Source organism: Eptatretus burgeri, chromosome 14 (genome assembly GCF_056783735.1).
Source record: "Eptatretus burgeri isolate ZD-2024b chromosome 14, Ebu_testis_v1, whole genome shotgun sequence".
NCBI lineage: Eukaryota > Metazoa > Chordata > Myxini > Myxiniformes > Myxinidae > Eptatretus > Eptatretus burgeri.
Genome location: NC_140974.1, coordinates 49,235,908 through 49,263,407, shown reverse-complemented (window position 1 = coordinate 49,263,407; position 27,500 = coordinate 49,235,908). Strand labels below are relative to the sequence as shown.

Below are 27,500 nucleotides of genomic sequence, written 5' to 3'. Positions count from 1 at the left end.
TACCACATCCACCTGCCAAAGGCCAGACATGTGCGTCATGGGTGAACCATACCAGAGTCTGGCTGAAACCCAGCCCAGAAAGGTGGACCACATGAAGGGCTGGTCCAATCGGGATGCTCGGATCGGACGATGACGTCGGTTTCGAAATGGCTCCTCCCCGAACTATAAAGTACGGAGCAATCCTCAGAGAGTGGTGGAAGTTGGTTGGTTGAAGTGGTTGTGAAGGTAGTTGGGTTGGTTGGAAGGAGAATTGCAGATGAGAATTTGAGGAGAACTGAAGAGTGAAGGAATTGAAAGGGGTTCAGAGTAGTTGTGAGTGAGTGTTCCTGCTACTTGTCCCCGCCGACACAACATCAAACCACCCCTTGCTTCTCGACCAAGCCTCCTGTCTGGCCCTGCTTTCTGTTCCTTATCTCGGACCTCACGACCTCGACGAACGGCCTCTTGCCTGGTCCTGCCTGCTGCTCATCTCCCCCCCCCCCTTGGACTATGCTCTTCTCCACTCGAGCCCCTCCTGCAGACACGATCTTCACACATACGGTTATGGCCGAACAACTCAACCATGGCCGGGTGCCGCACCATGGAGCATCCCTCCCCCAAAACGCTCAGGTACCGAGAAACTGTAACCTCAACTCCCTCCCTCCCTCCTTGAGTGCAAAAGTCCCTTTCACAATTGGGTTTACTTTGTCTGAGTGTGTATCTGGGAGTGTTGGCGCCTGTCCGTTAAGTAAGCCTGTAAAATATATTTTATTGTCGTGATTGTTGCTTTATCAATTTCGCATCAAGTCTGCACTGTCTGCTTTCTAAGTTGCTTGTAAAATTGCCACACCCCACACCTCTCTCATCTTTCCCTGCATTACACCCCAAATAAATCTTTGTTGTGCCACATGCTTTTCCTCGCTTTTTGTAAATAAATAATTGTTGTAGAAATGTTCCCAGCTCGCCTTTGTCTTTTCCCTCATTGGTCCAGTATGGTTCGAATCCAGGTTTAGCCGGGTCTTTATTCCCAACGTTCCGTTCCTTGTAGCCGGTACGTCCTTGGCAGTGTCGCTTGGCTGCATCCGATCCGGAAAGGTGATCCGATCCAGTAGAGTGATCCAGTTCAGACAAGGTGTACCGAGGGCGTGGTTCCCCGGTGGATAAACTGCGTGGTTAATTAATTATCCGTGAGCGACAGCCTACAATTCTGGGGAGTCTGGTGGGAATCGACGGAGCTTTCCCCACCTAGTGGTCTTCTCACCCGACCCCACCGGCCCGCAACAATATATATATATATATATATATATATATATATATATATATATATATATATATATATATATGTATGTTTATATATATATATGTATGTTTATATATATATATATATATATATATATATATATATATATATATATATATATATAAACCTACATATATATATATATATATATATATATATATATATATATATTGTTATGGTTCTAGGAACCATATGGATACAAGATACAGGTGCCCCAAGTCAGTTATTCCATTACGTGTATGTGTAGACAGATTCCTTTCTTGTGTTTCGTGGGAAAATTAAAGGGGTGCGTTGCGATGTTTTTTTAGTTGGATTAATAAATCTTTATATCCCAACTCCATTTCATTGCAAAGGCAAATCCACGACAACCCAAGGTACCCTCTGCCTGCTTGCCCCTCCTCTCGCTTGCTACTCACGTGTGGGCTTAACAACTGCGTGTTCACCTACTCGCCTAACCGGCGACTTGCTGTCGGAGACAAAATCCTCTTGCAGTAGTTCCTTTTTGGCGAGTCTGCACGTGTGGAGGGGGCGGGATTCCCGGTATGGCTGAAACTCCACCCAGAAAGGGCGGACCCATGGAAGCCCCGTCAAATGAAGGTGGACAGTGACGTCAGCTTCACCAAGGCCCCTCCCCGCTGAGGGAGATGGATAAATTACGACACCATCCTCAGGGTGGAGTGCTTGGAGTTCGGAGAGTTCGTGAAGTGCTAAGACAGTTTGTTCTGTGCTGGAGTCTTGAGTTCTTTTGGGGTCTGGAAAAGAAGCGAAAATGCAACAGACGCTTGGAAGCCCGAATCCTGTCCCAGACTAGGATCGTTTAAAGAAAGATGTGTGGAGGATCCAAGTTCTTTGGGGGTCATTTGTTGAGAGTGAGAGAGTGAGAGACCCAAAGACTCAGCCTCATCGCGGGAGATACCCAATGATCCTGGCTGCCTTGGATTCCACACACAAACAAACTCTGCACATGCGGCTGTGGGCCAAGCTGCACGACCATTGTCAGGTGCCGCACCACGGAGCATCCCTTTCCCCTGGAACTCAGGTTCCGAGAACTGCGACCTCAACTCCCTCCCTCCCTGGCTACAAAAGTTCTTTGCCTTCAACTGCGTTTATTTTGTCCGAGCGTGTGTCTGAGTGTGTGGAGCCGTCCATTAAGTAGAACTGTATAAGTTATTCGAACCTTGTAAATCTTGCCTGGTTTATTCTCGCGCCAAGTCTGCTCTGTCTGCTTTATAAGTTGCTGTAAAATTGTCGCACTACATCTCTCTCATCTTCCCCTGCATAACATCCCCAATAAACCTGTTAACTGTACCACATAACTTTCCTTGCTTTATTGTAAATAAATTATTATTAGAAATGTTCCCAGTTCATTTTCGTCTTTTCCTTCATTGGTCCAGCATGGTTCGGATCTGAGGTTAGCTGGGTCTTTATCCCCGATATTCTGTTCATTCTAGCTGGTACGTTCTTGGCGGGTCCGCTCGGCTGCATCCGAACCGGAAAGGTAGTTGGTAGTTGGTAGAGTGATTCGGTTCGGGCAAGGCGTACCGAGGGCGTGGTTCCCCGGTAGACAACACCGCGTGGTTAATTAGGTAAATTGGTTCTAGACAAAAAGACCCTATGCTACGCAGTGGAGGTATTGGCGTCCACGGTCGGTAAAGTGACCCGCCGCCTCACGGAATTATCCGTGAGCGACGGCCTACAATTCCGGGAGTCTGGTGGGAGATGACGTAATTTTCCCCATCTAGCGGTCGTTCTCACCACCGGTACCCGGCCCGCAACAATATATATATATATATATATATATATATATATATATATATATATATGTTGATTTGTAAATTGTCTGTTGATGTCCTTGCAAGAGAAGTAAAAGTACACAGACGTCACAATTTTTCACATTTCCCACAAGGTAAGTCGTTTCAACCCCTTAACGTTGTCGTGAATACAGACATGACAGGGACAGATCTGGAGCATGCAATATGATAACACATCACCTCTAACTGTCTGTTTGAAATTTGTCTGCATTGAAAACAATAAATATTTCATTTCATCGCTGTTGTCCGCATCGACTTCAATGATTGTTATTTGTTGTAGAAAGTTGTGCGACATAGTATTACAAACACAGTAAACTTCATTTGAGTGACCACTCGATTGTCCGACCATGTGATTTTCACAATGCTCCAATAAATGTAGGCTGACAAGATGGTCTGAAGGTATGCACACTCACCTCGAAGCTGTCTAGCCTTGGTTCGAATCCCGACCCGGCTATATACTGTCATGCCGGTGTTTCACAAGCATGGTAATTCATTAATGTGTGTGCCATCTTTCGGATGGATGTTAAACGATGATCCTGTCTACCAGCATTATTTGGTAGACGTTAAATAAAGATCCCACAGTGTCCTTTGCGAAGAGTGGGCGAGCTATCGCCAGCACCCTGAACAAATTCCAAATTCCTACCATAACGACTGCTGCGAAGGCAGTGGCAAACCATAACCACCCCGTATAACCCTTGCCAAGAAACTACTTCGGCAGTACCGATGCTATGTAACAGAGTATGGTACAACACATCCAATAAATGTGCCTTGTTGTATAAAACATCATCTGCTGTGTGTACTAACCTTTTAATTAACAAAATGGGGTTTCGTGTTATTGAGAAAACAAGTTTTATCTCCATTTCCATTAAGAGTGGAACGCTCAGCTATATGAAATTGAATGAACTCCTTCCAACATATGGACAAACAGGTAATCATATATACGCGTCAGGTGTTATGTATTCCCTGGCCATTCTCATTATAAACCCAGCAAGTGGTACATTAAAATAGATCACAGACCTCTTCTGGTTTACATTAACCTCTCTTTTGGCATTTTCCATCTTGCGGCAGAGTTTGGCATTTTCCACGGTGGTTCGACTTATCTGCACGACAGAAAGAGGGACAATGGCAAAATGAAGAGGGAAATATACTTGGCTTTCTTTCCAGAGTAAACATAGAATACGTTGTTACCAAAATACACTTGACGTTCTTCCAAAAAATAAAAAAAACCAAACAAATGATCAATCGACAAGATTCAAAATTTGAGAAATACGGGAAATGGAAATTGCTGTTTGTGTTTCATCAAAACCCACAGGACCGACTGGGTTGTTGCTTCTCGTCCGAAGCGGAACAGCTGGTGTATGAGCGGTCGAGAATGACACGAGTTACACCCTTCATTCGTTTAGAGAACCACATCAGTTACCACCTTCATCCATCTAGATATTAAAATCAGGTAACCCCTTCATCCCGATGGAGATTAATATCAGGTACCCCCTTCATCCTCATTGAGAATGATGTCAAGTCACCAATTCAACCTTATGGAGAATGACGTGAGGAACCCCCTTAATCCTCATGGAGAATGACATCGGTAAGCTCATCTCCATTTATCTCCCGTTTCCATGATGGAATCATCATCTCCTACCTCACTTGCTAAGAAGTGCAACTTCTTCTCATCTCGTCTCTCGCTCCCAAAGTCGAAGATTTTCATTCGGATATTCCTCTGGAGTTCTTCGTTCTTTTCCTGCAACCGATGGAGCTGCCTCAGATAGTCATTCAACTTGTCGCTCAGGTCAGTCCGGCCCAGTCCGACGAAGGTTCTAGGTCGACGGGGAGCCACAAGAACCCGTACAAGGTGTGGCGCCACGGACCACCATGGCATAGGCCGACATCTCGGCATGCATCTCCAAGATGCCGGGCATCGAAGGAACCTCGGAGAGTGTATGGACGGTGGGAAACTGTCCCGCGTCAGCCCGAGGCACGGCACAAGCCAGTTGCAGTGTGACTCTTTCCCTCCAGCGCCTCCACACACGCTGTGGGGCACGACGGTCGTGCAAGTGCCTGCATGTAGCGAGGATCCATGGCAGGAGTGACACGACCGAGCTTTCTCGCAACAAGGCAAGGCATGAGGCGGACCGATCGCTCCAAGCCCAAACATGATTCTAGCAGACTCCTCTAAAAGAGTCTAGACTCTAGAGCAACACATTTGTATAATGTTTGGCACAAGAAAGGCCACAAAATAAAAGAGCCGGCCTGTCTTGTCCGACATGTGAAAACAAACAGTGACCAAAGCCTTGTTAAATCTGAACTAATTTTACACCCAAGTATACTTAATCATGGGATAATTGAGCACTGCACAAAGGCCTTTGTTGGTAAGCAGGCGTGAATCATCCGGGTAACTCACAGGGTCTCTTTCCCTTTGGTGGTTTCCTGAAACACAACGCATCAGCCAAATGTTTGTAAGAATCAGAATCCGCTATATGTGGAAGAGCATATCTTTCTGTGTCCCCCAATAATTACAATAAAGGAGGTTGGGGGGGTCACATGCCAATAAACAAAGGGAATATGCACCCCAAAACCATACAATATACCTGATGGAATATGTATCTGGAAACTTTCACCACGATATTCCATTTTCGGTATGGTGAACCGAGTACATGATTATATGCAACATATTATTAGGAGCTACATTTGAGCGACCATTGGATTTTATCACCCTGTTTGTGAAGTATCGTTACTTGATATCCTGAATAATAATATATGTATATGTATATGTATATGAAAATGTGTGAATACACACACAAACACGCACAAGTTTGGTGGAGCCCAATGAAGATGGACTTTAATAAACCATCAAGAAGATTGATGTTCAGAGCTGTAGCAAAAATTAACCTAGGAGTGCGCCACATGTTGGGGAAAATGGACTCATTTCCTTGTTCGAGGTCGTGCAGGCACGATTGACGACCGCATACACTCTACGTAATCCCGTGGCGACTGTGAACCCTTTGTATAATAATTTCAATTCTGCACACGGAAAATAATACTTGAATGCAATTGGTTAAATTCCTGACAAGTAATTCACCTTCGATGCAACACAGAAGGGCCGAGACGTAAACCAGGCTCCGGCCCCCCTCCCCAGCGAGGGGACGCTCCATCAGCCGGAGTGGAGTTATTTTTTTGGTTTTAACATCAATTTGAGTAAGCATTGCATTTCGGGGTGAACTTATGCGATCGAGCAGTGTCCGTAAGTGAGTGAGTTAGTCAGTGAGTGTCAGTTAGTCAGTGAGTCCATAAACACTTCAGTCATCGCTTGAACCAAATACATGATTTTGATGAAACTTGGCCACAAGCTTCATATGTAATGAGTAACGAAAGTGTATTAACCACATCAAAATCTGCGCTCATGATGTAGGTCAACGGGGGGGGGGTTAACTCCCCCCCCCCCGAAATAAATAGATAAATAGGTATTTGCTCTCTTCTCCAAAATTACACACACGATTTTGATGAAATTTGACCACAACCTTCATCACCCATGATGTACCAAAGTTAATCGACGGCAACAAATTCTGCACTTATTAAGGTGTCTACGAGGGGATGGGGAGGGGGGACTGACCCTCCAAAATAGGTATTTACTGTCTCCTCCAAAACTGCACGAACAATTTCGATGAAACTTGGGTACAACATTCATCACCCATGATGGACCAAAGTTTATCGACCACATTAAAATCTGCGCCCATTAAAGGGGTCTACTGGGAGTTTTTTGACCCCCCAAAATAGGTGTTTGCTCTCTTCTCCAAAACTACACCCAAAATTTCGATGAAACTTGACCACAACCTTCATCACCCTTGTTATACCAAAGTTTATCAACTGCATCAAAATCTGCACTCATTAAAAGTAGTCTACGGGGAGTGTTTTGACCCCCCATCATAGGTATTAGCTCTCTTCTCCGAAACCACACACAAATTACGATGAAACTTGACCACAACCTTCATCACCCTTGATGTGCTGAAGTTTGTTCACGGCATTAACAAATATCAGGGTCTAAGGAAGTATGCAGGCAGTTTCCGTGACTGTTTCTCCTGATCCAGGAGAGCTTGAAGATGCGTGGTCCTATATTTTTTAGCGTATCTGGAAACCCATATATTTTAGCTGATGTGGAATTTTTATTCCAGATAAGGTACTGTCATCGCACACCCTCTGTCCATACATCTGTCTGTTTGTCTCGTTTTTCGACTTCTCCAGCCAAACCCCTGGGCTAATCCGGCTGAAAATTTGCAGCAATGTTCCTCTCCTGACGGGGAACAGGAATCGCAAAGCTTGTTTTGGCCACATGACTTTAATTAGGTCAAAATGGCAACAGTAAATGTCTTCAAAAATCAAATTCTCCACACCCACAAGTCAGAATGCTACCAAATTTGGGTTACAACATGAGGCCAGGGTAGGGATGTTCAGTTGCGAATGTCATGCTGATCAGAAGTGTGTCAAATGACCAGAAGTGTGTCAAAATGGTGGTCCTGCAAATTCCTTCCAAAATATTCTTATCCTGATCCACCAGTCAGAATGCTACCAAATTTGGGTTACAACATTAGGCCAAGGCCCAAATAAGCTACAGGTCCAGTATAAAAAGCAACCCAAGAAGACTTACACAAGGTAAGTGAGAACGCTGTTTCAACCCCTTCCCAGCGTTCCTCAACTGCTACAAAGACATTCACACATCGTACACACATGAGGATCCCAATGCTATACACCCCCTCTTTATGCAGCTACTTCAGTTCGAAGAGTGTGAAGGGGTCAATCATTTATATAATTCCAGCCACCTGGGTGTGGTCGATTAGGTGAGAGTATACATATATATATATATATATATATATATATATATATATATATATATATATATATATATATATATATATATATACCAAGTCGAAAACACCAGGGGGTTGACTCAGCCTGCCATCCTTCCGAGGTCGGCGAAATGAGTACCAGTTGTAATGGGCCCGGTGTATGCCCCGGTTAGAATAGGTGTACCATATCCCTGTGTGTCATAAGAGGCGACCAGGGTTGCGTCAGGAAGGGCATCTGGCGTAAAAAACCTATGCCAAATCATTATGCGGACAACAAGACGGTTGATCCGCTGTGGCGACCCCTAACAGGAGCGAGCTGAAAGAAGAAGAAGAGATACACATAATATAAAGGTGATTGTGCCTGATGAAGCCGGCAAAACGTTTCCCTGAGACCGGGTCTGCTCTTGTTTTTTTTTCTCAAATTAGCAGTCGATCGAGTTTTTTTACTTCTTCTTCTTCTTCTTTAAAAATGTGTAATCCCAACCACCCCAATCTTATTACATATGTATGTATACATATATATATATATATATATATATATATATATATATATATATATATATATATATATATATATATATATATATATATATATATACATACACACACACACACACACACAATATGACACACCGCCTGAATGTTATGGTGAGCATCTCCACAGATTAGGTCTCACACGGTAAAAACCACATAATCCACACAGAACAACCATCCATCTGCCACCCAGACAATTGCTCTTGCTGATACAAACTATTCAACCAGAAGGCACATGATGGAACCAGATGGAAAATTAAAACATAATATAAGGAGTGTGACGAGCACTCTGCTGATCCCCATTGGATAACAGTGCACACCAAAGCATCACCTCCAACACAGAGGCTTCAGCCCGGTGACTCTATCAAAGAGACAGATTATACCGTCATCAACATTTAAACGGAACAACAGATCAAGTTTTCAGACTTCTTTGCCCTCATCCGGATGGTATACTAATAAATATCCAACCAATGATGCCCACATTCGTCGTTTATACATCAGACACATCTCCTGACTGTTATGGTGAGCATCGCCGCGGAATATGTCTCACACGGTAAAACCGCATAATCTGCGCAGAACAACCATCCGTCTGCCACCCTGACAATTTCTCCTGCTAATGCAAACCATTCAACCAGAAGGCACGTGATGTGACCAGCGGGAAAATCGAAACATGAGGAGTGCGACGAGCACTCCGTTGACTCCCATTAAACGAGCACTCTGTGATCCCTATGAGTGGACTGTTGTCCAATGGGGAAAAAATATACTGTTCTAATTGGAGTCTGAACTGGGAAAAAGTTGCATATATCCAGTAATATAAGGGAACCGTTTTTCTGTGTCTGTGTGTGTGTGTGTGTGTGTGTGTGTGTGTGTGTGTGTGTGTGTGTGTGTGTGTGTGTGTGTGTGTGTGTGTGTCACCATTTTTCTCAGCGATGGCTGAACGATCTTCATCAAACTTTCTGAGGCTCATCATTGAGTGCCGGGGAGTGATTTTTTTTTTCTTATTTAAAATAAAAGTTTGACTTTTGGGATATTTTTTCATTTTATAAATCCATCGTGGGTGTAGGGATGAAGGGAAGTGTTTTAGTCCCCGATAAAAAAAATAGACCAGGCAACACCTGGTACCCTTGCCAAGAAACTATAAGAGAGATGTTTGTCCATCTGTCTGTGTGTGTGTGTGTGTGTGTCACCATTTTTCTCAGAGATGGCCAAACGGATCTTAATCAAACATCCAGGGGTTTATCAATGAGTGCCAGGGAGTGTTTTAGGCAAAACAAAATTGAACATTTCGAAATTAAGTTGGATTGTTTTGGGTTTCTTTTTTAGATCCTCGTGGAGGATCTCTAAGTCTTACTCACGTTGTTGTTCTTCATCTTCTTCTTGTGGACTTTTTTGTTTCACAGCCTACAGTTTTCATCGAAACTTCCTGAAACTTGGCGTATATATGTAAAAATACCCTGCGCAGACAGGAACCATTTCCGATTTTGAAAATTCCTCCTAGAAAAAAAGTTATGACGTCAAAATATCTCCGCTAATGGAAATCGCCTATACCATTATCTCCGAAACTAGGCAAGCTGTTTGAATTTTGTTTGCGGGAATCAAGCCGGGCAATAGCACGGATAATTTATCGCAAACCTGATACATCACAATGACGTCATATTCGTTTTTATGACGTCATCATTAAGAGGACGAGGATCTTAGCTCATTTGAGCTTGTTTGTTTTTTAATCGCTCTTTTACTGCCCAAGTCTTTGAAGCTATGTGAAAGGTAATAATGTCCTGTCCACGGCGGTTAAGTTAACTACCCCAACCCAATTGTCATGGATGGGGAGGACAACACCGACCTGGACGGATAGCTGAACGGTTCTACCTTGGAAGCGAACACGTGATTCTTGGAGATTAAAGCGTGTGCGGGATGGAAGGCGGTGAAGCACGTACCAGAGGCGTTCACCAGGACAGGAGCACAAGGGTTTGCACTCGAACCTATGACGAATCGACAGACACAAGCAAATTTAATACGTAAGGGTTTAATGAACACAAATCAAATATTTGTAATGAAAATAAATCAATGCGTGATAATATAAACGTGAGGTAAACTAAAGCTAATTTTGAGACATATCCACACAGACTCAAATACAGACAAGGGGAAAGATAAAACAAAACAAAATCCCTCCCTTTGTTCTGGCATTTAGCTGGGTATCCAGAGATGATCTGTTACGAGTTTGGTGATCGAACCGCGTCACCTGCATGGGAAACCGCACCCAAAATGGCGCCAAGTCGCTCTCTGGGCAGGATGCATACGTGAGGTAATTAGTGTGGCGGTATTCAACGCCAAGGCCCAGAAACCGCCGTGCAGCTTCTTTTCATGAACTTACTTGCCACACTGTTCCTCTCTGAGCAACAGTTCCGCTCACAACCATGACTCGCCTTCTTCCTCGAACATACAACGGGACAACGCCATGTTATCACTGAGAGACGCGCTCCTCTTCTTCGTTCTCTCTCCTCATTAACGTAAAACTTTGCGACTCAGCGAACAGTAATGGCTAGTGTCTTGCTCCAGCACATGGGGAAAATTCACACAGCATGAACATGAAAATCACGCAGCCATCTTCGTCGTGTCGAGGAGAAGCCCGCGAGCAAGACCCTCTTTGTCCACTACCGACCTCACACACCAACTATCTGCTCTCCTATCATGCCCTCTTCTCTCACGTCATACTAACCAATCCCAAGCCTTGGGTCGTCGCCTGCCGGTTGTTGTTGTTAAAGCATCGTTCCTTTTTATAGCCGGCTTTGTCAATGCAAAAACGTAGGAACAGGTCACAGGGGGCAATCACATACTGGGAGAAATTTGCCTTAAACCCCACCTAATTAACACAGCACCATCCCCCATGCGGTGACACTGAACAATCTTAAGTTGACAGTTTTCCCTTCTTAATTTACATTGAGATGTCTCCTGCTCATCCATGGACCATGCCACTATATACAATCCGACCTTTATGATGAAGTTTGTCCATATACCCCACAAACATAACGATATTAAATGATCCCTGACACCCATTCCTTAGTAGGTGTCAGGAAGTGTTTCAGCCCTGACAAAAAAAATCTAAAAAAAAATTTGATTTCTTCAAGATGTCAACATGATTACAACAGCACATGGCAACACTGGGTACCCCTAATAATATACTGTATGTACTGTATACATACAAACAGTGAAAGAATAAGGTAACATACATACACACACAGAGCCAACCAGTTCCAGAAAGACGACTTAATTGTACAGTATTGGCTATTCCTAAAATCCATACCAATAAATGTCAGTGTGTGTGTGTGTGTGTGTGTGTGTGTGTGTGTGTGTGTGTGTGTGTGTGTGTGTGTGTGTGTGTGTGTGTGTGTGTGTGTGTGTGTGTGTGTGTGTGTGTGTGTGTTCTATAACTCCAAAACCATGAAACCGAGCAGCCTGAAACTTTGCATGCACACTAAGAAAACTCCAAGGAAGTGCAAGAGTGAAAATTGAGTGTTTGGGTTAATTAAAACACCCCTTTTGAAGATAATTAATGGCCTTATTTAATTATATCCTTCATCAGCCACCTTGCTCAAAATGTGGTGTTAAGTCATTTTCTGGGTTATCTCGTGAGGGTCTGAAGTCGCCATGTTTTTTGGCCTGCTGAACCATGCCTTGATTTGGAAGAGGTTGCATTGATTTATTTATGATAAAGTATTTTTTTCCATTCTGCTCTAATATTAATGAATGCCTCATCATTGTTCTTTGGTCATTTCAGCATAGATAAATACAAATAAAAGAAAATGAAACTTTCGTGAACATCACGGCAGGATAGCCGAGAGGTAGGCATGCTCACTCTCAGCTGTCTATGATACATTCAAATCCTAACCCAGCGATAAACTGTCATCCCAGTGTTTCACAGGCAGGATGATTAATCAATGTTTGTGCCATTAAACTGGACGTCACATCTGCCAGAATCCCCCTGCCCTTCTCGCCCCTCCCCTCTTCCCCCCACATTCCCATATCTCTCCTCTCTCCCTCTCCCTCTCTCTCCCTTTCTTTGTCTCCCTCTATCTCCGAATGTATCTGGACAGTGGTTATGCCCAGATGGTGGTTATCTCCGCACATAATGGAATGGTGGTTAATCCTGCATGTATCCTGATGGTGGTTATGCCCTGATGGTGGTTATCTCCATACTTCTCTGGATGGTGGATATTTCAGGGTAGACCCTCCCGTCACACTGCCTTACCTTGCCCTCCCCTCATGCTGCCTTCCCCTCCCCTCCCTCACACTTCTTTCCACTCCCTTCACACGACCATCCCTTTCCCTACCCCTACTCTCTCCCCCACTCCTCGCTGCCCCCTCTTTCCTCACTCCACACTCCTCCTTGGTCTCCCTACCCCTCTCACTCCTCCACCAATCTCACCCCCCTATTTAGTATACCTGTCATCTGGACATTGGTTATCTCCGGACATGTCTGGACGGTGGTTATGTCTGCACAGACCCTCCCCTCACACTGCCTTTCCTTGTCCTTCCCCTGCCCTCCCCTCACGCTGCCTTCCCTTCCCCAACCCCTCCTCAGTCTCCCTCCCTCCTCTCTCCCTCCCCTTAATATTCCTGTCAGCAAAGCGATGGCAAATAACTCCATAGCTTTTTTTCCAATGTCCAAGACGTCCTGAATACAGCACTGGGAAGCCGCTCCTCGCTCCCCCACTCCCCTCCTCAGACCGTACCGGGTGGCTCCATATATATATATATATATATATATATATATATATATATATATATATATATATATATATATATATATATTATGTGTATATATATATATATTATGTGTATATATATATATTATGTGTATATATATATATATATATATATATATATATATATATATATATATATATATATATATATATATATATATATATAATTTTACAAGGATTTCAAGGAAATTGTGTGCATGAGGCCATTCAGCCCATCATGACTGTGCCATACCAGGTTTAATATATCCGCCAACACCCCTTCCCTTCGTGTGCAGCCTTTTGGCTGTTACACTGGTACTCATTTCACCGACCTTGGAAGGATGACAGGCTGAGTCAACCCCCTGGTGTTAATTCAGCAGGACGTGGCTTGAACTCAGGACCCGAGGATCCCAAGCCACCACCCTAACCACAAAGCCAACACCAGGTTTTGCCTGGTATAGACACTGACAGACAGCCTGACTTATCGATCTGTCCAACCCGATTCCGTCAGATTCCCAAAGCTAATCATGAGAGCTCAATCCCTGTCCATACTTGGGTGGGAACCCTCAACAGAAAGTCAAGTGTTGCAAGCTGAGGGACAGCAGGAAAAGTCGCAGTTAGAAGTGTGTTCACCTCAGACCTATTTTATCATGGATTTGTTATGGTGGGGTCGCCGGGTCTATTTAAACTATTAAACTGCTGACATGCAGGTGCAGTGTCGGCAGGAGCGCTGCATCTCGAGGAACCTCGCTGGGAAATGAATGCCAGCAATGCCATCTGCATTAAGGGTTAGAGGTGAGAAGTCCCTTGGAAGTTCTCGAAAAGAGTGTACCACCGTGTGATGGTACCCTGGTTAAATTCCCAGTTGAGAGTGTAAACTAGGCATGCAAGCTTATTTACAGAGGAATCTGGATGATGGAGGGAGATTAAGATAATGGTGAGAACAGGGTTGGTGTCGAGATTAAATTAATGGGATGTAGCTGCAGCATTGGCATGATGGACCAAATTGCCTGCCCCTGTGTTTAAATTCCTGCTCACTGTTATCCCCATTCTCCCCTGGAGTTATCAAAAGTAATGGGACAACACACAAAACTTTGAAATGAACAGCACAAATTTATTGACGGTGCCTAATAATATTCCCCACCCAGCAAGCAGCTTATGGGGGCTGGCAGGGTATTCTAAGGTGTGTATTCTTGCTTTTGAGCTGTCTCGCCTGGGTTCGAATTCAGACCGAGCTATAAACTCACCCTCGTGTTTCTCAAGCAGATACAGGACGAAGCATCAATGTCTATGCCGTCCATCAGAAAGACGTTAAGCCGGACAACACTTCTGCCAGCACTGGGGTTATTGGTGAACGTTAAAATATCCCACGATGTCTTTTCCAAAGATGCGGCGAGTTATCCTGAACAGAATACAAATTCCTGCCACCTTCAGGCCCAGCCAACCAGTTCCAGAAGGACTTGAACAGAATCGTTCCCTCTGGCTGTCCCAAACAAGGTGGGACTATTTGGGGCCTTTAACAAATAAAAAGAAGACAGCAAACGGCTTATGCTTTATAAAGGTGTACAACAGGTGTTTAGAAAACCCACATGGAATCGTTACTGTCAATTGTGCCATGGTTACCCAAATGGGGCCAGAGAGTTGTGAGAATATCATTTTGCCTTCCCAAGTCAATTGAAGCCAACAGGTCTTGCAAATGCTCAAAAAGAGGAGAGGAAGGACCAGTTTATCGAGAGATTGGTCCAAAAGAGCCTTCACACGATGTGGACGGCACAATATTATGTCTGTTATCTACAAATATACTTGTCTTCTCCAATTCTTATCCCATGTACCATCATCATTGGATGTTTGTTGTTTAATATATTATCTGGGTCTTATACATTATGTTTTGTAAGACATCAACCCCTCCCATCCCTAGTATTATAGTTAGATCATCCACTCTGAGTCTGGGAGATCGGCAGTTCGATTGTGACCCTGGCTGAGTCATACCAAAGACTTTGTCCTTTGCCACTCAGGATTTACAGGATCGAGCACAGACAAAAGTTGCAAATGGTTGGTTGAGTAGTGGGGGGTCCATAGTATTGTTCTGAAGCATCCAATTGGATACTTTTGGTCAATTATGGTTTCAACACAAACACCAAAAATCCATTGTTTTAAGATGAAGTATTTACAAGTACTACAGTGAATGGTGCCAAAAGAAAAAAACAAGTTAAACTCTTTTGCTCAAAAATGACTATCCTGGCCTCAAGGATGATCAGTTAGTCCGTGGCCTATTGAACTATCAATACATCGTTAACAGCCCCAATTATTCCCAACATTATTGTGGTGTCCACCATTTTAGGCCCAAGTCATTCACGAATCGGCTGGCCAGTCCATTCTGGTTGGAATTTGAAATTCGTTCAGATTGCTGGCGATAACTCGCCGATTCTACACAGAAGCCACCATGAGGTCTTTAAGGTTCACCAATGACCAGTGATAGCAGACGGATCCATAGGCTTAACATCCTTCCGATGGATGGCATACACACTGATGCCTCCCTCACCCTGAACACCAAACACTAGGATGACAGTTTACAACTGGGTCGACATTTGAACCCAAGCCAGACAGCTCAAAGGCAAGAATCCTGAAAATCGTTCTACAAAGGAGTTTTAAAAAAGTTAAACAAACGAGGTGTTTCGAAAAAAAGTTCGACACACTAGGTGCTTCTAAAAAAGTTCAACAAAACAGTTGTTTCAAAAATAAAGTTTGACAAAAGGTATTTTTTTAAAGTTAAACAAATAAGGGGTTTATAAAAAAAAAGTTCTTCAAATGAGGTGTTTCTAAAATAGAGTTCTACAATAGGAGTTTTTTTTTAAGTTATTCAAACGATGCATTTCTAAAAAGGTTCTACAAACGAGGTGTTTCTAAAAAGGTTCTACAAACGAGGTGTTTTGAAAAAGGTTCTACAAACGAGGTGTTTCGAAAAAGGTTCTACAAACGAGGTGTTTCTATAAAGGTTCTACAAACGAGGTGTTTCTAAAAAGGTTCAACAAACGAGGTGTTTCTAAAAAGGTTCTACAAACGAGGTGTCTCTAAAAAGGTTCTACAAACGAGGTGTCTCTAAAAAGGTTCTACAAATGAGGTGTTTCTAAAAAAAGTTCTACAAATGAGGTGTTTCTAAAAAGGTTCTACAAATGAGGTGTTTCTAAAAAAAGTTCGACAAATGAGGTGTTTCTAAAATAGTTCTACAAAAGGTGTTTTTTTTAAGTTCTGCAAACGAGGTGTTAATAAAAAGGTTCAACAAACGAGGTGTTTCTAAAAAAAATAGTTATGCAAAAGGTGTTTTTTAAAGTTCTGCATAAGCATGAGGTGCATATGTCCAAGAAATGCCAACGACTTGTATTTTCCAACATTTAAGTACAAATGTTGAGAAATAACTTATTTCCTAATCATATTTATTCTTGCATATTGAAACAAAAAATAAATAAACACGCTGGTCTGCTCTTGGACTATTGTATCTCGTTTGTTGAACTTCTTCAACACCCCTCGTGCATACCGTGAGAGCACTGTATGTAGTGTGACAGCAACACAATCATCTGAGAGTAAATGTTTACCGAAATTGATTGCAGACCAATTATGGTCTTTTTCTTTAAAGCCAGAAAGTGCATTGTTATCGAAACACGAGTTCGTGAAATTTATCTCACTGAATCACACTTTTGGGATTAGCATAGGACTCGATAGGAAAAGCTATAATAATATACCTCGTGGGAAAAGGTAGACAAGTTATAATATACCTCCCAGCCAGTCCTGGTTGTGTGCAATGCGTTTATCTCGAGTGTCGTCCACATGGACCGATTCGGTTTTCAGATCAAGCCGTTTGCATTCACTCTCATCCATGTAATGGAAGGACTTCGGCCTCATGCAGCTGGATTAATCTGACATTAAATAATTTACCTGTAATAATATTCTGGATTATTTTTTTCTTTCTTCGTTTGTTCATGCAATATGTAAACTATCTACAGACTCTACCTGTTGCAGAAAGTTTTGTTCCGAATACCTGGGTTTATATCTAAATTGTGGATGCATCATGCCTCAGGTTCAGAGGAACTTGTGCCTGATTCAGGTCGTTGGAAGCTTAAGTTTAAGGTTATGACATGTTGGGAGAGGTATTATCCACCAAAATGACTACAGAGAGTCATGTAATACTCACGGATAAAGCAGAGCGAGAAATATGTACCAACATCATTTTGCTTTGCACGATTCGAGCAAATCTCATTTCGCTTCTTCACAATCATTAATCTTCGCCTTCTATATTGTAATTTTTTTTATCCCAATTTATTCTTTTAAGGCCCTGTCAGTGCAAGGTAAACATCGCCTCTAGTATATACTGAACCACTCGCCTTCTTTCCCAATTTCATTAAGCAAATGTCACAAACGATACATTATGACGCGGGTTGTGATCACATAGAGAAGGATTTAAAATAATTAATAAAGAGGCCACGGAATTGTGGTGAATGTATTTGATAGCACGTGCCAAAATGAATCTTCGTGTTTGTGAGGATTTCAGATTAAGCACTGTTAACAATAGACATCCCATTTAATTGCCCTACAACTCATATGCGGTGGGTGGGTGGGGTGGTGTATAGTAGATATGCCGCACAGCACAGAGCACTCAGTAGATGACCTGTTGTGTACATCGACTGCAGACACCGACAATACCAAAGGACCTCGTACAAATAAAAGCGTCGTCGTATATGATGGGCACAACACTTTCCTCACGGGACATGCACCTCCAGATCTCTAACCATGGTGTCCCATTGGTCTTCAGGAAGTTGTCAACCTGTCGTTCGGTGGCTGTGCATGAGGAAATATGTGCGGGTGGACGTCCACCTGTGTTACTTCTGCCTCGTCGTCGTCTTGCATTGCTGATGCCGATCGGAAATGGTAATGCATCTCAGCAGTTGTATGAGCTTTTGGTAGACACCGGCCAGGAGAAGGAAACATCAAAACAGAAGAGGAAGAGAGCTTCAGCAGACCCGTGCTTCATTAGTGAGGACAAGCGACAAACTGTTATGCGAGATCGATTGCTGTTATATCTTGGAACCAACAGCAGGACATCCGAGGTGAACACTATTCATGACTTTTCCCCTCAAGAATCTTATGAGCACTTGGACCATTTTGAAGTTCAAGACAAAAGTCATGCCACAGTTGGCCATCGAGTTAACGGATTCCAAAATGGGTCACATTGCCATGAAAGCTCTGATTTTAAGACCCATGAGGGTATTCAACTTCATGACTTCCCTTCGAAACACAGCGAAGGAATTCTTCATTCCACTATACATGGCTTGAAGAAGTCTAACAAAGATTCTTCAGAAAACGGTGACAAAGCATCTCATTGGAGTCCTGATGATGTACACCCGAGAGTCGGTTATGAGGAGAATACACTGTGGAGTGCACAGCATGAAGCTCCTACTCCTTTTATGGACCAAGACATGAAAATCAAAGACGGCGGTACAAAAGCAAGGCATCGTCATGATACAATTGACTATTGGACCTTTAAATCACTATCACAAAGCTCTGTGGAAGCATCGGAGGGAAGTGGAGGTGTAAATTGTGAAGAAGTTAGTGCAAACACCTCGCCCTGTAATCCAGGACCTGTTACCTGCTTTCCGGGCAATGTGATGTGTGACACTTCAGATTACACCTGTGGTGATTGTGTTCAAGGTACCTCCAGGTTATTTATCGACGAGGCCTTGGCCACACACCTCCAACATGGCAGGATTCTTGAAAGTTCCAAACACCCTGGTCCTTCAGGCCAGAATATTGAAAGAAAACTTCAAGAAAAGTCTGTTATGTCCAATAAAGCTTTCATGACTCGTGACAAGAATGAACTTTGTGGAGCAAAAGATAAACCAAACACTCTCATTTCTCCACGTTGTCAGGTAGATGATGAAAGATCAGCACACAAGTCGGGTGCTCAAGAAGTTGAAGACCATCATAATTGTGACTTCAATAACCCTCTTGAAGCAGCACCCGTAAGCATTTGTCCCACATCAGGTGTTGTCGTTTCGTATTGCGCAGACGCGTCACAAAAAAGCAGCGCAACCCGCCTTCTGCTCCCACCGATTCCCGAAAACTCCATTTTTACTCCACATGCCAAACAGCCACTTCCCGAAGGAAAAAATGAAACCGTCCCCTGTCATCGGCATTCTTGGAACTCCGCTTCAGTTGGTCATCAGAAACGATACTCTGACTACGTTTCAACAACCACAACAAGGGAACAATCATCTCGCGTGACCGAAACAAACACCAATGGACTTACACCAACTCAGGGTTTTCTTCCAGTGGTTTGTTCTGCCAAATATTATGGAAGTGGAAAACATTGTGATGAAAAACTACAAAATGGAGATCGCACACACTACTCACAGATGATGTCGAATGCTATCTTCCATCCAACGGTTATCGCGGCAAGTGACCACGTTGCTGGACCTTCTCCGAATGGCAGGATAACATCAAAGGGAAAACACAATGTAATTTTAGGTAACAAGCATTCATCACCGACAGACTCAAATCTCACACCTATCTCAGAAAATTCGATGATAAGCGAAAAGTCGACAGTGGACCATTGTAGAAATTTTGAGAAGACACCGGTTCTTCAAAATATGTCTCCAGACCTCACATTGGGTACAAAGTTCGAAGTTAGTGATCACCTTGAAATATCAAAATCCTTAGACAATGAAAACCTGCAGGACAAGCAAAGGGAAACTGGAAGTCATCACGTTAAGGATGTCCCAGTCGACCTGGTCTCCCGAACACCATGGATGAAACCTCAAATTATAAAAAAGACTATATCTGCAGATTATGATATGATCATGGGAGTGTCACCATCACTTGCAATAAATCCAAACATCTGTGCAGGTCGTTTGGCTTTGGAAAGCAATGACACAAGTAAACGGTTATCCTTACAGGGAAGTTATATTCCAAGCGGACTCATTCTCCACCCGAAAGTTGCAACGCAAGAAGAAAACTCTTGTTGGACAAAGGACATTGTAGACACTTTGGAAGACTTTAATGAATGCCAACAGTGCTTCTTCAAGAAACTAGAGGAACTTCAAAGTGCTAGCAAGCTCCTCGCAACGTCGATCAGTCGTCACATCAGCGAGGAAGATGATGGATGTGAACGGATTGAGGAATGGATCATTTTTCTGGAGAATCACATCTGCGAGGTGCGTTGTTGAATGACACCTGTAAGGTGCGTGATGACTCGACAGCAATTTTGTAGAATCCATATAAGTTGTTGTCATTGCCAATACTTATTGGCCCAGGATTACATTTGAATTCTGTCCGCTTGTTACGTCATTTCTGAGACATAGTTGCGCTGCTGATGCGGTGCCTCTGCACATTTGGATAGGAATTTGTGATTTATTCAGGGTGCCAGTGATAACTCACCCACCCTTTGTGAAAAATCACCGTTCGGCAGGTGACCTGCCAGCCCACCTCCCACTCTCCCCCCCTCCAAACCAATATACCACTGACCAGCATTGGTCGCTTGTGGACGTTAAATGTCGCACATTATCTTCTGCAAGAGTTGGCAAGTTATCGCTGGCACCCTGAACGAATTTCAAACCCCTGCCCAAATCCCCTTCAGTGGAATGTCAGGCCTGGCCAAGAGGTTCATAAAAGACGAGCCAAAAACATTCCCAGCTTACACCACAAAAAGGTAGGAATAAGTGGAGAATCTAAAATAGTGGTAGTAGTCGTCCTGCTCATAGTAATATTGTAGTTAATAGTGTAGTATCCGTGTGCATTAGGGTGCCTCATAATAGGGGGTAAAAACATAAAAGTATGAATATCCATGCTCCCTGGGTGTGCCTTTGTTCCATTTGACAATAGAAACATACACACCAAATATGAAGCAGATTGGAGGATGTTTAGGGGTTCCTCAAGTTGGCACAATATTGTTGAAATTTGCCAAACTGTAACTGACAACTTGCCGTCGAATATGCACAACGCAGTACACTTCACAATTAATATGGTTGTTTGATATTTTCAAAAACCACAGCAGTCATAGGATGAAAGAATAGTTTTTCCAAGGAGACCTAGATGAGCTTTTTGACATTGCAGTGCAAAATGCCCTCTCCATAATGGACATAATTGTGCCAACTTGAGGAACCCCTAAATATCATGGAATTTTGTTCATTTTTGACCTATAAGTTCTTATGGGTTATTGGAACAAAGGCAAAATCAGGGAGCAGCAAAAATCAAACTTTCATTTTTTTGGAACACCCTAGTGTGCGTACATCTTCATTGATATTTCAGACTGTTACTGTGACATGCTTTGGGGTGAATCAACAATAATGTATAATCAATAAGTGTCCACGGAAGGGATTGCACAGGTAATGACGTTGCCTTCACCATGTTGTTCTCAGATTGTGGCTTTGCAGATGGAAGGAGCTTTCCTCATGGTTGAAAATGAAAACGACAAAATCTCGGCAGAGAAATTTCTAGCAAAGCAAGTCCCGATCGGTCCACCCCTCGAGACACATTATTAGGGGCAAACGCAGTGCAACTCCAACACACTTCTCCAAACGTTTGGACAGGTTTGGTGGAGCTGCTGAAGTTTGAGTTCTGTTTTGTTGATGCAGATGGGGGATTGAAAAGTTACGACGGGAACAGATGGAGGAGCGTTTGGCAGAAATGAGGAGCCAGCGCAAGGATCTAGGTGAAATCATTCCAGAGTTGGCCAAGGCCGTTCTAGTTTCCAAACAAGTGATCCCTTATCTCCTCGACTCACGATCGGCTGTGAGTGGCTGATGTATTTATTTACTTATTTATAGACGATTGTCCGAATGTATATCTTTGTAACAGAGAATCATTTTGAAAGCCGATCAAAACTTGATGCTCCACTTGTAAATAAGGAGGCGGGGAAAGGGGTTAAAATAACAGCATAATTAGTGGAATATGGCCGAACCTATTAAAAATGAATTTGTATGATCATTTCCTTCATATCCCAAAGATGGTGGAGGATATCTGGTTTTAGAGCAGGCACCACTCTATATAAGTAATCGTCACCCCATTAAGCTGGCAGGATATCCTCGCACCCTAGAGGTGCCTGCTCTCAAACCAGATATCTTCCAACTCTCTAAGTGAAGGCCAAGCACCCTCTAAGCTGTCTAGCCTGGGTTTGAATCTCGACCTCTCTATAAACTGTCATCTTGGTGTTTCACAGGCAGGGTGATTCATCAATGTGTGCGCCGTCCGTTGGATGGACGTTAAACTGAGCATCCTATCTCCCAGCATTAGTTGGTGGACATTAAAGATCCCACAGTGTCGGTGACGAAGAGTAAGTGAGCTATCTCCGGCACCCTGACCAAATTCCAAATTCCTGCTATAACCTACAGAGGGCACTGCATCAGTGGCACAGCTGCACCCTCAACAAATGATGCTACCCCGGAGTCATGCTGCATTTGAAAGAAAAAGTAGGAGTTTCCCAATTAAGATGATTTACATTTTTTAAGGTTATTTGTGGTATGTGTAAAAGTGTTGTGATAACGATGCAGGCCATCCAGAAGTTGCTTGATGAAACAGACAGCATTGGCTGTCCCCAATGGATACCTGACATCATCTCCAGAACTGTGGCCTCAACCAGGATGGAGCTTGAATCATTACTTCACTGCTATGCTTCTTCGGCAGAGATTCCACAGATAAACCAGGTAAATTGGATAAAAGTGTATTTTAAATGTCAAGAGCATGGATGAGTCAAGATCTCTCTCTCCTTCTCTTCCCTTTCTAAGGGGTTCGGTCAAGTGGCACCAAATTTCTGCCCTGCCTTGATCACGACACTCCTCTACTTCCCTCTGTCCTCAGCCAACTCTCTCTACTCTCCAACCACCCCCACCGTAGTGATATCCCTCCTCACACAATCCTCCCATATCAACCTCGGTCTACCTCTTTTCCTCCTACCTTGCTCCCTAAACTTATCCGCTCTCTTTCCCATTCTCTCTTCCCCCATCCGCACCAATTTCCAGCCCACTTCAGCCGCCTTTTTTTTTTTTACCAATCTCCCCATCAAGCTCATCTGCACATCAATCTCCTCTCTAAATTCATCCGGGGATCACGCTTCAAAAAAAAGGAACATTTGGGGGCGATCTTACACAAATACCTTCTAGGTTGTAACTTGCCCTGTTGAAGGCACCAAGAATGGCTTGAATTGAATTTGGGAAAGGTTGGCCTCTGAGATGTGCCATCTTGACTGCAGTGGAATAAAAATCCGATTAATCCTCTTGTTTACTCTGGAGGAGAGGGAAGAAAAAGGAGAGTGAGAGAAAAGGTAAAGGAAGTTGTCAAAAGGTGATGAGATTGAAGGAGAAAATGTGAGGGGCCAAATATAGAGGAAGAGGAGATTGTGTTCTCAAAAATTGCACCATTTTGCAGACGTCCTATGTAGATAGCCTTTCTCTATTACTTTGTTTAATTTTTTTTTTATTCAATGCATTTACTTTGATTCAGGAAACAGAGGGTGCATTCAACCAATTAATATGTTGCATAGGCAAAGGCTCAATCGAGGACCAAGGAAGATGCAGAATTGTTTGAAGAACGGAGCTGAGCCTTTGCCCATGAGATCTTATGTTTCGTTGGATGGGACTTGTGTTTCTTTAATAGATTTATTTTTCTAACTACACTCGAGTTTCTTTCTCTTCTATTCAAAGCATTGTTGTACCATGTCCTTTAAATTTTTCACAATGGAGCACTAGTCTAAGAGTCAGTGTTTTGCTGCTTGTTTGCTTGCTGCTCTCATTGTTAATCACATAATATTGTACTCCCAGGTTCAAATCCTCGAGACAGTACTGTGTTGATCTTTTTATCATAAATTGATGTTCTTTTTTAAGTAATAGGTTGACAAGCTCCCCCGTAAGCCTTCGAAGCTGGAGACTCAATGTAGTTCATCAGCAATCATTTTTCAGTCGCCTCTCAAGTGCAAGTGGTGAGAAAGGAAAAGAGAGGGAAGATGAGGAGGAAGGGGGAAGGTGACATGCTGATATACAAGCATGGATCGGCTCACTACGCTATTATAAAACAATAACTATACAAATAAATGTGTGTGTGTGTGTGTGTGTGTGTGTGTGTGTGTGTGTGTGTGTGTGTGTGTGTGTGTGTGTGTGTGTGTGTGTGTGTGTGTGTGTGTGTGTGTGTGTGTGTGTGTGTGTGTGCACCGCTCATAAAAAATAAGCAACAAAAGTTTTGAAACTTGCGTTGTTTTTTTGATGCTCGGTGCACTCACATGTGTTCATATTCTGGATAAAGAGGATAACTGGAACTGCAACTTATCTGGGCCCTGGCTTAATGTTGTAACCCAAATTTGGTAACATTCTGACTGCTTGGTCTAGAGAATAAGGTTTTTGAAGGAATTTATGGGATTTTCCCAAAATTGACTAAGCCAGGCATTTTGACGCTCTACCTTTATAACCAAAAAGTATAACCAAAATTTAATATCCCTACCCTGGCCTCATGTAACCCACATTTGGTAACATTCTGACTGGTGGGTCTGGATAAGATTTTTGAAGAAATTTACTAAGTTCGCCATTTTGACCTCGTGATCAGTATGTCGTCGAAATTGGAGATTGACGGACAGACAGTGTATGATGACAATCCCTTATCTGTACTGGAATTCCAATTCCAGATAAGTCAATGAAATCCCCTCTCCCCAAAGGGTTTTCCATGTTCGACAATAGGAGTGTTAACGTGTATAAATAACTTATCATGGTGTTTCGAGTGGCACCCCTACCAGGGGTGGCACCCCGCCAAGTAAAAAATATTTATCAACCACAAAACAAACACCCATGATTACCTTTTTTAACAGTCACTAGTGCCGTTTAACATTCAACTGAAAGGGAAGAAACCCGTTGTTTATGAATTATTATATGTTGATTGTGTTCCCACAGATTAACAGACCCAAGCTTAGTAGATCTACTGTAATCCATATCAGTGTCGGATTAAGCCTCAGCTGGCCCTAAGGCACATTTTGAAATTTTAGAGAATGACCTGAAAATTTTAAATTAGATCTTGGGCTCATGGAAATGGACCCCAGACAAAAGATGAACTGATTCAAGAACAAAATAGTTAATATAAAAAAGACAAATATTTAATGTGAAAATAATTTTTGGCCCGAATTTTTGGCTGGCCCTAAGGCACAACATGCCTTGTCTGCCTAATGGTTAATCCAGCACTGATCCATATACCCCAGACAGGATATTAACATGACTCTTCCTGCCACTCATGTAGGGACTAGGGAGTGGGTGTACTAGCATAGGAATTACATGACATATCACTGGATGTGAGGTGTTGAGATCCTACTATTTCCTGTTAATACAAGAGCGCAATGACAGTGGATAAAACACACACACACACACACACACACACACACACACACACACACACACACACACACACACACACACCCCTTTCAGAAATAGATGCTGAAATTTATCTTGTTGATTTTAAACTTACCCTGAACATTCACAAGCACCAGACATGACCTTCTCACCGGTATTATGAGGAGCCAAAACCGGATATGGTTTCTCCCTCAGGGAATTCTGCCTGGTCATCTCACCCCCACATAATATCACTAATATCTGGCACAAGATTTGTGTATTTTCATGTCGTGAAGATGTTCTTTGTTGAAGAGTCATGGGTCATTGCTCTGTTGGTTATGACGCACAGCATCATCTTTCCAAATACAGACACCCATTAAATCACCAAGCCTGCCATGATTACAGGAGGCACTCCCCCAAGGTTGAAAGTCCACTCACTCACTGGGATTAATGGTATACGATCCTTCGGGCCTTGCAATAGCCCACATCATCCATATTTTTGCAGTACAGGAAGCTGCAAAATCTCAGTCCTTTAGGCGAACTGAGAAAGTTATCCAACTATTTCGTTGTGCAGAGGGACATCCCTTTCTTTCAGGTACCTTTCCAAGTATTTTCGGCTTCTTTTAGAAGCTTTGTGAGCCATTTTAGACAACAATCCTTGTATTGCATGCACGATATATCAAAATTGCTGTGAAGGGGCTATGTGCATGCACACCGAGCATTCTGGGGCAGATTATGTCATTTTGGAAGTCCCATATTGACACCATGCAAACTACCTGGTTACTTTGATTGTTGTGCAGAAGCTGTTGCAGAGAGAGTGCAACCACACTTTAGCAAGTGGTATAACCAGATCGACCAGATCACTTCGTATCCGAGGTCCAGACAGTAATCTGTGCTTCGTCCGGATGCCGGAATTAATTCTCCGCTGGCACTTTGGCGGAATGATATGACATGACAACATATTAATAGCTATGACAAAGGATGCCATAGGATCTGTAATGGGTTGACGTCCAGCAATCATTTTTTTGCAAACAAGACACTCGGTTTAATGTCCATCCGAAGCGCAATGCACACATTGATGCATTGCCTTGGATGCAAAAGACCCTGGGTAGGCCGATAGTTTATAGCTGGGAAGAGATTCACACCCAGGGAAGACAGTGCAGTGGTGAGTGTACATACCTCTATGTAATCCTGGCAGATATGTGTGTGCATGCATGTATGCATATATACATATAGATATATACATATACATATATATATATATATACAGTATATATACAGTATATATACATGTACACACACGGATCCTCTTTTTTAATAGCTCCTCTGATTAAACAGTTAAACAGTTTCGATTTTATAGACGAGTCCAATTAGGAGAGGGGATATTCATGGACACGTGTTTCGAGGTTGTTGGCCCTCATCAGGGTGAAGCAGAGACTCCTCCCCAGAGTGGGAGTGTTTGACCGACCTCAAACAAGGAAATGAGGCCATTGGCACAACATTGCCGTGGTGCACTCCCGGGTTCATTTTTGCTGCAGGTTTAAACATCAATCTTCTCAATAGTTTACCAAAGAGTAAATATCTGGATCTTGATTGGGTGAGCCAACTGTTGAGTCAAATGATCAAAATCTGGTTATTTAGGACAGGCTTTATGATGCATTTCTGTTGACATGGCTTTGTTATGTCTCTTCAAATGGCACCACAGCCGACTCTGCTTGGAAAAAGGCCAAATGCTTCAGTTCTGTGTTTGCTTCCAAATATTGTGTCCCCAACCCCCCACTCTCAGTGTCCATCCTTCCTTGTCTTACCCAACTGCTGCTGTATTTGGTGTCGTTTGCACCTGACAAGGTGGAGAAGTTTCTGGCAACTCTCCACTCTGATTCTGCAACTGGACCAGACAGCATCAGTTCATGTCCTAAAAACCTGCTCTGCTGGTCTTGCACTTC

The 27,500-nt window shown here is 43.0% G+C and overlaps 3 protein-coding genes across 5 annotated transcripts in view; 2 read left to right on the top strand and 1 right to left on the bottom strand.

Moving 5' to 3' along the window:
• The window catches only part of LOC147013143 (uncharacterized), a 96,187-nt gene that overhangs the window by 23,981 nt on the left and 44,706 nt on the right, over window positions 1-27,500 (bottom strand). For 2 of the 3 annotated variants that reach the window (XM_085854760.1, XM_085854759.1), the window contains exons 1-2: window positions 4,730-5,501; window positions 4,108-4,190 (exon numbers count right to left, since the gene is read on the bottom strand). In XM_085854760.1, coding sequence (XP_085710886.1) covers window positions 4,108-4,190; window positions 4,730-5,242 — 596 coding nt within the window. In that variant the 5' untranslated portion in view covers window positions 5,243-5,501. Of the gene's footprint in view, window positions 1-4,107; window positions 4,191-4,729; window positions 5,502-27,500 lie in introns of those variants that run through there. The other variant, XM_085854761.1, reaches the window with a different exon arrangement.
• Window positions 17,898-21,743, top strand: LOC147013145 (uncharacterized). Its single transcript, XM_085854753.1, has 2 exons — window positions 17,898-20,409; window positions 21,613-21,743. Exons 1-2 carry the CDS (start codon window positions 17,938-17,940, stop codon window positions 21,733-21,735), a joined length of 2,595 nt encoding a protein of 864 aa, XP_085710879.1. The 5' UTR covers window positions 17,898-17,937; the 3' UTR covers window positions 21,736-21,743.
• The window catches only part of LOC147013144 (uncharacterized), a 31,199-nt gene continuing 25,555 nt past the window's right edge, over window positions 21,857-27,500 (top strand). The window contains exons 1-2 of the mRNA XM_085854764.1: window positions 21,857-21,985; window positions 22,744-22,896. Of these exons, the coding sequence (XP_085710890.1) occupies window positions 21,860-21,985; window positions 22,744-22,896 (279 nt within the window). The 5' untranslated portion in view covers window positions 21,857-21,859. The remainder of the gene's footprint in view (window positions 21,986-22,743; window positions 22,897-27,500) is intronic.